The 12240-nt window shown below is 37.5% G+C and overlaps 1 protein-coding gene across 5 annotated transcripts in view; it reads right to left on the bottom strand.

The window, feature by feature from the left end:
• The window catches only part of MSH3 (mutS homolog 3), a 182919-nt gene that overhangs the window by 91996 nt on the left and 78683 nt on the right, over positions 1 to 12240 (bottom strand). For all 5 annotated transcript variants that reach the window (XM_029217523.1, XM_029217525.1, XM_029217524.1 and 2 more), the window contains exon 13: positions 3487 to 3619. In XM_029217523.1, the coding sequence (XP_029073356.1) occupies positions 3487 to 3619 (133 nt within the window). The remainder of the gene's footprint in view (positions 1 to 3486; positions 3620 to 12240) is intronic.

The following is a 12240-nucleotide window of genomic DNA, read 5'->3' as shown; positions in this document are numbered from 1 at the left end:
TTAGAAAGATAATAATTAACTACAAGGAATGAAGTAAATTACGCAAAAAGAAAAAGAAGGAAGTTAGGTCCACCTGAACAAAAGCTGAGTTCAAAATGCATCATAAAGCACCTTTTCTCCAGAAAGGCCATGGCTTGCTGGGAAAGATACATACAGGAAGCTGCACTGTTTGTATAAATGTGCAGCCTAGAATTAATTTACAGCCTAGAATTGACCTAGAGTCATTTAATAGTACATTCTAATAAAAGAGCAAAAATTAACATTTTCAATAGAATTTCTGAATAATAATGTCTTGTAATTATTGTAATTTGATAAGCAAAAAAGGGGATTGATGGTTCACGTTCAGGTATGATATAAAGTTTAAGTCAGCAACAGAAGCAAGGTGAAAACCAAAAGTGCTTGCAATCAAGTCCTAAGTGCCCATGGCAGGTTGCTCCCAAACTTCTTAAGCAAAATGACTCAATGGAGCTGCAAGAAAGCTGAGGATAAGGGTAAAACAGCTGCTCCTGGAGTCTCTCATGTTCAACCCCATTTCTGGCAGCAACCTTCTCTGTGGAAGAGCTTGAGAACACATGTCCAAGTGCAGAGGCAGGTCATCACAGGACTGGAAGAACCCCAGCCTAAGCTCCATACTGAACACATGGCTTTGGGCTTCTACCAGTCTAGCTATGAAACTATTCTCGCCTACAAAATTCTAGAAACACTCTCCTTTCAACATTTACTAAGTGCTATAATCCTTTAAATGTATTCACCACCCTTAGCACTTATGTATCATTTTTTTAAAAAATAGTTATTGAGCAGTTAATATGAATTCCTATGACTACCACTATTTTCTAAGATTTAAATTTGAAGTCTTACTATCAAAAGAAATGCTTATTTTATTTAAGAGTCAGCCCACTTGGTATCCTCTATTATTATCAACATAAAAATACCTATTTGTGCCTATTCCACGACACTTTCCACACAGCCAGATGGCCTAGGCCTACCACTTCCACAACATCCAAACCGTGTTCCTTACCATTTTCTGAATTTCACATAATTGGCACAATCTGTACCCAGGATATCACTCACCATTTGGTGCATACAGCAGAAGCTTATTTAGAGTAATCTAATGATAAAGAACAGACATGTGTTTGATGGTATGTTCCAAGAGCCAGCTAACTAATCTATAAAAATTTGCTTTAAAGCATTCAGACTTCCTAAAGTTGGTCTGTTACCAAATCATTTCTAATCTTCGCTTTTCAAATCAATCTTTAGGCACATTCTTGTGTAAACACTGAAACAGCAACAAGGAACAGCTTCTGAGTGAGTCACAAGTTCCTTTAGTATAGTTTGAAACTCTAAAAAGTCATTCCTACTCTGCCTGTTGGTTACCTTTAAAAGGATCATATTCCATCATATGTGGAATCTCAAAACAAAAACAAAAACAGAAAACCCGAATTCATAGATACAGAGCACACATTAGTGGTTGCAGGGGGTGGTTGTGTGGGCAAAATGAGTGAAGATGGTCAAAAAGTATTTGTAAGTTGCTAAAAGAGTAGATCTTAAAAGTTCTCATCAAGAGAAAACAAAAAAAACTTTGCAAGTATGCAATGGTAAAGGATGTTAACCAGACTTACTGTTGTGATCATTCTGCTATATATATATATATATATATATATATATACATATATATATATACACATTGAATCCTTATGTTATATATTGATACCTGAAACTAAAATAACGTTGTTTATCAATTATACCTCAATTTAAAAAAGAACTAGATTCTGCATTTACCAGAGTTTTAAAACTTTTATAAGTTCACAAACTTTATGAAATGCAAATATTAAAATACAGTTTAAAGAGAGGCAGGAAGGCATAATAGAAATCACAGCATCCATTTTGATGCCATGGATAGTTTGATTCAGCTCTTCTGATTAGCAACTGATAATTTTTTCAGCTTTGCTCCTATTTTCTCTTGAGAAAAACAAAAACCTCTAACATCTGTCAGTGAATCCTTTCAAGTAGTGAAGGCAATGTGTTTGGAGATCTGTTGCTTGATGAACGGTTATAAGCCCTGATTGTCAGCCACTGGGTCAAGGTCGAAAACAAAATAACAAATGGTTTGACATCCATTCTGTAACCTCAAAAGAGTCAACCATAAGACTTTCAACTACCGGGGCAGCCTCTAGTATTGGCAGCAAAACAACAACACAGTGCACCAAGCAATGGTACAACAGATGCCGCAAACCCCTTAACCAATGCACACATTTTTTCCCTAGGGATTAGTATTTCCCAATTTCAACTTGTTCTTTCTTTTCAAATGTAGCAGAAGCATATGGAACAGTTATGTAAGTCCTCTTGGGCACTGCAAGTATTCTTGGAAGCAGTAGTTATTATTCTAGTAAAACTTTGTGGGGGAAAAGGCCTAAAAAAAGTAAAGACTCATGAAAAATTGGTCACAACTAAAGTTTGGGCACATAAAAAAAGTTCTACAATAAAATTATTAAATTGGCAAGGGTTTACATTTGGGCAAAAAATAAAATTTGCTTATGTAGGGACAACCAGGGAAAAAAATGCAATGGTATTCAAAACTGCTACTACATCAAAAATGGTAATGTCCAAAAATGTAAGCCACTAAAACCCCACCAAGGACCCTCATTTAAATATGAATTCTGTCACTTAGTAACAAGTTACTAACCTTCTTCTTAGCATCATCATTTAGTCAAGGTAATGCAAGCTGTTGTAGCATTATATAAAGACAACAATATACATAATTTCCCACCAGTAAGAAGGTGCTAAACCTTCTCAACCTCACCAAGTTTTTTTTTTACAAGGAACAGAGTCTAATGTATGTGAGTGACTTCTGCAGTAGGTAAGACACTATAAAAAGTTTATTAACAACTATAAATATAACTAATTGATAATTTTTAAAAATTTTAGGCACATTTTGAAGATAAAGCAAATTATTTCTCTACCAAACCTCACTTGTTACTGTTATGACTTAAACTGTAAAGCTTAAGTGATGAAAATCAAAGGAATGCTTTTTACTTACACTCAATATCCAAACTTGTCTGCATATTAATACCACCACAAATATTTTACTAGCAGATTTCTCCTTCAGTTAAGTCAAATAAGAAGTTGTTCTGAGGTCAAAAGAAATAAGGCATCTCTTTCTAAAAGTAGATGGTCTAAGTAAATTTCCTATTTTGATGATGGTACATACTTTGAGGTTGAAACAGGAGAACATCCTGTATTATAACAGAAGGGCCTCTATGTATTGCTATAGTTAACAAAAGTGGGCAAACTTTACTATTTACAATGCAAAAATTGGAATAATCTCAGTTTGTGCAATTAAAATTTCTAAGGATTCTCTCATGTTATCTGCAAGATTTTACAAAATAAAATAAAAATAAAGCTCTGAGATGTTTCCCATTAGCACCTGGTGTCCTCAAGCTGAAGAACATTATCAGTTTTAAAAGATTCGATTTCTATCACACTTACTTTTTTGTGATAAATGCTACAGAGTCCTCTTTCGATGTCAGGCAATTTACGTAGATGATTTTCTATCTGGCCAAACACACTGGATTCTGAATGGAGAACTTCAGATACAGCATCAAGTCGAGCATTTATCTCCCTGTGAGAACAGAGTAATGGCAATTATCAGATATGTTAGGAACTCAGACTGCAGGCATTTCCCACTCTAATGCCCAGCACTGTGAGAGCAGCCACTTAGAAAAGAACAAAGGAGACTCTTCCTCCATACCTCTGGCCCTTCTCTGCCCCTTATCATCGAAATCAAAGAGCAGGTACCACACAAGGAAAGTCATTAACTAGATGGCTAGTCATTAACTAGCCAGCAGAGACTGGCTCCTTAAGTTTTCCTTCCTCCAGAGCAAACACACAGACTACACTTCCCAGCCTCCCCTGCAGTGAGGTATGGCCGTGTACCCAAGTTCTAGCCAGTGAAATGTGGGTAGGAATGATTACACCACTTTTAGCCCTGGCCCATAAAACCTCCTGTGATCTTCCACATTCACTCTTTCCCCCTTTGCCAACTGGATGTTGAGTCCAGGGCAATTCTGTGAGCCCCTCACCTGCTGACTCCATCAGCATGGGTGTGTGAGTAGAGCAGAAAACCCTCCGCTCCCACATCTGCTACCAAATGAACGTTTCATTAGCAAAAAATAAACTTGTATTGTATTTAAACCACTGAGATTGAAAATTTACTTGCTACCATTGCTTGTATTACCTGGCTAATAAAATGGGTCTAGAGTGGGCAAATGAATTTTCTACTCTGACTGAAAGGACGGACCATCTCAATCAAAAAGCAATTCTTTCAGCTAACCAACTTTTTTGAGAGAATACTTGGTGGTGGTGGTTGAATTGATCAAGTGTTTGACTGAAACGGGACTAGGCACACTGAGCCTGGGCAAAGACTGGGAGCAGCAATAGAAAGTGCAGAGGATGGGACTTCCCTGGTGGTCCAGTGGTTAAGACTCCACGCTTCCACTGCAGGGGGCATGGGTTTCGATCCCTGGTCAGGGAACTAAGATCCCGCATGTCGTACAGCACAGCCAAAAAAACAAAAAGGAAAGTGCAGAGGAAAAACATCAGGAGACATGGGAGGCCAGGGCTGCAGGATTTTATGAATGGCTACACCCAAAGTGATGGGCTACTTGGGGAGAAATGGTGAGACTCTGTCAACTCAACATGGAAACCTGACTAAATGTGTCCTAAATGAGATAAGGCCCATCCAGCACCTATACACATCAAAGGCCTACACTGGATATGATGGCCATATGTGAAAAGACTGAAATAAGTAAACATATCTAGTAGAAAACGGGTCTTTAGTAAATGCTTTTTGGATCAATGAATGAACAAACAAGCAAGCAAATGAAAGAATGAACTGACATTTGGGGGGAAATGGGGCCATCAGCTGTTGAATACACATCTATCAAAGTTCTGTTGGTATCATATACACTGATGTGAAGGGCAAACCTTTATCAGAATCCTGCCTAGATAACTATTGAGTATTTCACAATTAATTGAGTGCTTTTATCTTTGTTATCCTTTTAACTATCCTGTGAATTCACAAAACAGATACTAACTTCAGGTCTCATTTTTTAAAAAAAGATTTATTTATTTGGCTGCACTGGGTCTTAGTTGCAGCATGCGGGATCTTTAGTTCCCTGACTAGGGATCAAACCCGGGCCCACCGCATTGGGAGCCCAGAGTCTTAACTACTGGACCACCAGGGAAGTCCCCAAGTCTCATTTTTGTTCCATTTTTTCTCTGGCTCATCCTCCGCTGTGTAGAACAGGCATTTGGTTTAGCATGACAAAGTAGAACAAGCCAGAGCTTTGTAGACACACAGGCTGATTCTTCCATTCTCAATGGGATGGCCTCTTAAATGTATTCAGTTCTTTCCATGTCTATTGCCACTACCCTAGTCTAAGTAAAAGTCATTTCTCACAAAGAGAAATGTTCTACCAAATCAGCCTCCTAACTTTCCACCCCATGCACACTTCTGTCCCTTTTTCCAATTCATTCTCCACACTGTAGCCCGAGTGGTCTTCCTAGAACCCAAACCTGTTCATGCCATACCTCTGCCTTAAGCTCATCAATGACCTGCCATTAATCTTAGATTCAAATCCAGAAGCCTTAACTGACCTATAAGACAACTGATCCCTGCTTACCTCGCAAGTCTCGTCTCAGATCACCTGTCGCTCTCTTCCTTTCACTCTAAGTTCCAGCTGGACTGAACTTCTCCCAACATCTCGGTCACTCCAAGTTCTCTGACATCAGGGCTTTATCATCTGCTCCTCACTTTGCCTTGAAGACTCCTTCCCCCTTTCCTACTGCCTACCAGCTTCCACTTTGGCAAACTCCTTCTCACCCTTCCTCTGAAAGGGCTTTCTAGACTCACTAGACTGTGTTTCATCCTTTGCCATCCTTTTCCATACAACCCTCTGTTTTCTTTCCATAGTGGAACTTACAACTGTAGTTACTTCTCTACTATCTTTACCGCTAGACAGTAAGCTTGGTGAGAATGGAGATCATTTCTTCAGTCCCACAGTTCTGAGATCACGATACGTGCTCAATAAGTAGCTGTTGAATTTGATTCAATTGAATTTCAAAGACTACATATAAAATAAATCAAGATGAGGTGAAAAAATAAAAAATTAAATTTTCTTTGCATAAGATTGTTAGGGTAAAACATTGATTTATTTTATCACAACGTTTACCCCAAATGCTATACAAATATAAAGTTTTATTTTAATAACTCACTCCTGCACAAATGAAAGATGACACCAATTGAAATAGACTAAGTTGATGCTGCAGATGGTAGGAGGACAGATAAAATAATGCCATCTGTGAATGTATAAAAGACAGCCAGATAGCTACTCCCTCAAAAATTATAAAGGTTGTCTGAAATATGGAAAGATAAAAGCAAAAGAGGTTAATAAAAACATAAATCACATTTATGAAGTCTTCCAAAAGACTTTAAAAAAAATACTTTCTTGGAAAATAGAAAGGTAGTAGCTTTTTTTAGCCTTGTGACAGCCCAGACAAAAGCCTGTTCACTATGAATCACTTTCACATTAACCCAGCCTTTACTTGTTAGGGAGGTAACAGCTCAGAGGTTAAGAATTTGGGCTGAAAACGTAAATGACCTCAGTTCAAATCCAGGCTCTTCCATTTACCAGTAATTTAGACTTGCCCTATTTTCTCCATCTATAAAATGGAAATAATAATGGTCCCTAACTCATAGAGTTGTTACAAGAATTCAATGAAATAATACACATTAAGCACTTAGCACAGTGCCTGGTACATAGTAACTACTCAATACATGTTAGCTGTTACCACCATTATTATTACAGAGATCTTTATTTGGTTATGAAATTTGTTTGGTAGGCATCACAGAGAACAGCTCAGGGGAGGGAGAAACAGCACCCAAAACATAAGCTTGGAAATAACCATGTGTAGACAAGCCTTTAGGCATAGATATGCAAAAAGGTGTTTTGTGCAAAGTGAACAGGAAAGGATTACACAAGGAAAGCTAGTTCTGGCATCTCAAGTGCTACATCTGACTGGTAGTAGTGACCTGAAGTACTGTACTAAGATTGGTTAGTAGGTACATTGAGAAAGAATGCCATAACCAACTACAGATGTCTAACACGGGCAGGGAGAGGGGGAGACGGGGAGAGGGTGTGAGGCACTGTTTACCACCACGAATTTCTCATCACTGGGGCAGCTATACTTCCACTTTTATCTCCTATAAGCAGAATGCAAATCAATAAAAAATGACTTCTAATCAAGTTTTTTTAAATAAAATGGTATATCTTAGAACTGTTCTTTAATTAGCAGGTATAAGACTTTCTAAATAACCGTAATAAAATAATAGATCAGACCACCAGAACAGAAAACAATTATTTTGGTGCAGTCAATGAGAGAGATCAACAAAACAGGAAATAGCACTGTCAATTAAATGAGGATAAAGATATTATTCCAAGATGCCCTATGGTATTCTACAACTGATCTTATCACATGATACATTCTAAACAAATGAAAAGCGGACACCTGAGTCATTCATTTCATTCCATATGACAAAAAAACAATGAATTTGAGGTCCTGGGGATGACAAATATTCTTCTTTACCACCAAAGATCCAACGAGTAAATGTGGGTGTTGCTGGAGTCCTTCACATTTGAAAATGAACTGAGTGATGACGTTAATATCTGTTGTATGTGGCTGTCACTCAGAAACACAGTGTATCACCTATAGCTACTGCCATAGTAAGGACATGTGATCAGTCTGTACCTGCTGGTTGCTATTTGTGGAGATGCCTCTATAATTCTAACATCAGGTTATTTGGGGAGGAAAGAAATAAACTACTGGGGAGAGGTTTTTCGTTGTTGCTGTTTGTTCTGATTTTTTCTGAAAGGTTAGCTCTAAAGACAGATGATACAAAATGAGTAAATTAAATTCAGACATTAACACATTACTCATGCGATATGGCTAAACCAACTACCTAAACAACTTTCTGGTAGAAACATGAATCACAGGCCTTCTCCTAGGACCTAACCATCATTATTTGAATCTACCTAGCTTTGCCTTTCACATACACTATTCACTCATTCATTCAATGAACAATTACTGAGTGCTTATAAAGCACCAATTGCAAAAATAGAAGATGGAGAGTGCAAATATCACACTCAAAATCTTATAGATCATGAAAGAGTTTATTTTATTTATGAAATTACATTCTAAAGAGCTATTCTCAATATTTACTTTGTTGCAAATTGTATATCACCCAAGTTTTTAAGGATTTTTATTACTCATGTTCAAATGAGGCATCATTTTACCAAGAGACAATTCACCCTTTTCAGAATATTAAACAGAACAATTTTCTGACAGCTACCTTCCATTATTGGTTCAGGCCACAAATCTGAGTCTTTGAAAAGAGCATGAATATGATTTGTGTTTTTGATGATAATGGAAATGGGTATTTTCAGACCATCCCTCCCACTGCGGACAATTCAAAAAGCCAAACAAAACATAAAACACGTTCATGAAAGCATCAAAGGACTAACAAAATGGTAAGGAAAAACTATACTAAAATCTAAAAGAAAGCAAGAACCCAAAGAAATAATCCAGCAGTCAAAACCACTTTTGCACTAAAAAGATACGCCAGAAGGATCTGCTGTAAAAATAAGCTGGCCTCATAGTAAGGGTAAACGTGTAGAGTAGGTGAGCATCATTTGGATGAACTGAAACATGTCAAACATTGAACCTGGATTAAGATGTCCCAGACTGGAAGTATCACTGAGAATCTGGCAGGAGCAAATGAAAATCGTCTTTGGGAAAAGACATCTTCATCTTAGCTCTCATGTTATTTATTTATTTATTTTTATTGGAGTATAGTCGATTTACCATATTGTGTTAGTTTCAGATGTAGAGCAAAGTGTTTCATTTTTTTCAGATTATATTCCATTATAAGTTATTATAAGATACTGAATATAATTCCCTTTGCTATACAGTTTATCTATTTTTATGTATAGTAGTCTGTGTCTGTTAATCTCATACTCCTAATTTGTCCCTCCCTCCCTCCCTCCCCTTCCCCTTTGTTAACCATAAGTTTGTTTTCTGTGTCTGTGAGTCTGTTTCTGTTTTATATATAGATTTATTTGTATTATCTTTAGATTCCACATATAAGTGATACCATATAGTATTTGTCTTTCTCTGACTTTCACTAAGTATAATATTCTCTAGGTCCAATCATATTGCTGCAAATGCCATTATTTCACTCATTTTTAATGGCTGAGTAATATTCCATTGCATATATATATACCACATCTTCTTAAGCCAATTGTCTGATGATGGGCACTTGGGTTGTTTCCATGTCTTGTCTATTGTAAATAGTGCTGCTCTCTCACTTTATTCTTAAAAATAAAATCTCTAAATAATATAACCAGCATTCAAGCATAAATAGAAACGAGATGAGTAAGAATCAACAGAAACAACAGACAACAGGAAGAGACATAAAAACTACCAAGCTTTGTGGGGTGTGGGGCTGAATGATAAAAAATAATAAATTCAAAAGACATTGTCAAAAGAAAGCAGATGAATTACAGAACAGGTAGAGAAATTAGAAATCAAATCAGTTATATAATTTCCATTACTTTACAGGTGATCTTTCTTTGCTCTCTTGCTCTCTATAGGATTTTTATCTCTGATTCAGTGTCATGTGTAGTTTCATCATGATTTAGCAAAACGTGGATTTCTTGTTTGTTTTCAATTGCACTTTGATTCAATTGTGCTTTCTAAACCTAAGGAGTCACATCTTTCATGAAATATGAGAAACTCTCATCTTCTATCTCTGTGAATATTGTCTCTCTTTTCCTGTTCTCATTTTCTTCTACCGGAAATTTGATGAGGATTACGTTAGACTTGATTTGTCTTTCAATCTCTTCTATCTCTGATCACACTGTCTCTCTGTGCTACACTCTAGGTAATTTCTTCAGATATCATCTTGGATTTCAGATATTGCTTCTATTCTGGTCTAACCCTCCCACCATTTCTAAAAGTTGTATGTAGTTCTTCTTAAAAAATCAACCTGATCTCTTTTGATGGTATTCTTGTTCTGTGCTCATGTTTTTATTCTCTTTTGTGTTTTTTTTAACTTGGTGGTTCAATATTTATCTTTATAATCCCCTTATCTGAAGGTCTTGGGATTCTAAGTCTACTGTTTATAACTTCTGCTGACTCAACTCATGATTACTTGTTTCTCCACATCTTTTGTAATTACAGTTTATGCGCTTACAGCAGAACTTGCTCTTTGAAATTCCTAGGAGGCCTAGATGGGAGTGTATCCCTTCAGGGAGGACCTGTATTTGCTTTCGCTAGGAACCATAATGCACAATGGGACAATTTTAAATAAATTTCATAACTTAGAAACTGCCAGACCACAGAGATAAAACAAATTAAAATAACAAACCTGAGTGAAGGTGGGCCTGTGGTTAAGAATTCTTGGAAACTTGGCAACTATAGTACAAAGCAGAGACCAGCTAAATGTTCCTGAGTAGACTGTATACCAAAAGATGCTGGTTAATCCATATGCAATAACAGGGCAGACGTTTGGGTAAGAAGCATTTAGGGTCACTTTTTTCTTGGTGGCAGCAGTCCCCTTCTCTGCTCTCACTCACATCCACACAGCAAAGGAAAAGAGGCATGGGGTCAACACCAATCAGTCACAGCTCCCAGTTACGCTTCACCCACCACTCTTCCTTCCCGTTTATGAGAAGTAGTGTGTCTCACTGGGCTGAGTAAGAGCAGAGTCACCACAGGTGAACATTTGTTGGCAGGCTCATGGAACATGGGAAACCACAAAGAATAAACAGGGCCGCCTCGTGTAGTTAATTTCAGGAAGTTCCAGAGAGTTAAAAGGGCATTTAGTTTTGCTAATATAAACTAAATGTTAAGTGGAGCAAATATATAATATTCTATTACTTTGTCATTTAGGCCAGGGCTATAAATTAGACATACAAATATTAATACTCTAAACATATGGGTTTACCAAAATAAAAGTCATTTAATTATTCAAGAAAATTAACTATCACTAAAATGTACTTTAGAAAATTACACAAAAATCTAGTCAAGGACCTATTTCCTAAAACCAACAATTTTCAATTTTCTTAAATATTGGTGTGATTTAAATACCAAGAATAAACTTAGCATGCTTAATTCTCTCAAGCAGTTTTATAAAAATCTAACTTGAATTATAAAAGTATTCTTCATTTGTTCTAATTATGTTATTGAGTTATACAGTGAGTCACAAGCATTTTATTTTAGGTATAGAAGTTTCCGTCACTTGCATCTCCTCCTCCTCACTAGATTACACCTTGACCAAATTAGATTAGAAACTCCTTGAGAGTAGGAACACTGTCATTGACACTAAATAACACAAAATTAATAATAACTATCTGGGACTTCCCTGGTGGCACAGTGGCTAAGAATCTGCCTGCCAGTGCAAGGGACACGGGTTCGATCCCTGGTCCGGGAAGATCCCACATGCCACGGAGCAACTAAGCCCACACGCCACAACTACTGAGCCTGCGCTCTAGAACCTGCGAGCCACAACTACTGAGCCTGCGTGCCACAACTACTGAAGCCCGTGAGCCCAGAGTCCGTGCTCCGCAGCAAAAGAAGCCAACACAGTGAGAAGCTCGTACACCACAACAAAGAGTAGCCCCCACTCACCGCAACTAGAGAAAGCCCGCAAGCAGCAACGATGACCCAACACAGCCAAAAATAAATAAATAAGTTTAAAATAACTATCTTATACTACTAAGTGTTAATGTGCACTTGGTCAATCAGAACAGAAAGTTGAGCTTCCTAAATTCCCAGGACTCAGACAACTTAAAGTATTAAATAAAAGAGAAAGGCTGTGATCCAAGCCCAACCACATACAATGACAGTCCTCAAATGCTAATGGTTGCATCATTCTGAGAAGGGACTCACACAAAGGCTCTACCTCCTTACCAGTGGTCCTTGAAAATTCTCCTCACGGTTCTGACTATAGCTACAGGCAAAAGATAAAATACAGGGAAGTACCAGATTCAGGAGAACTGACCAGGACAGATACTGGACAACTGACATCGTGGGCACACAGCCTCCTTCCTGTCACGACTGGAACCCCCCCAGCCAGGTCATCTTATGACTGTCTTCCCATCTTTCTAAAACAAGATGTGGTGG

The sequence above is a fragment of the Monodon monoceros genome, unplaced genomic scaffold (genome assembly GCF_005190385.1).
Source record: "Monodon monoceros isolate NGI ecotype Baffin Bay Population unplaced genomic scaffold, NGI_Narwhal_1 Super_Scaffold_12, whole genome shotgun sequence".
Lineage (NCBI taxonomy): Eukaryota > Metazoa > Chordata > Mammalia > Artiodactyla > Monodontidae > Monodon > Monodon monoceros.
This window is presented reverse-complemented; position numbering and strand designations above follow the sequence as displayed.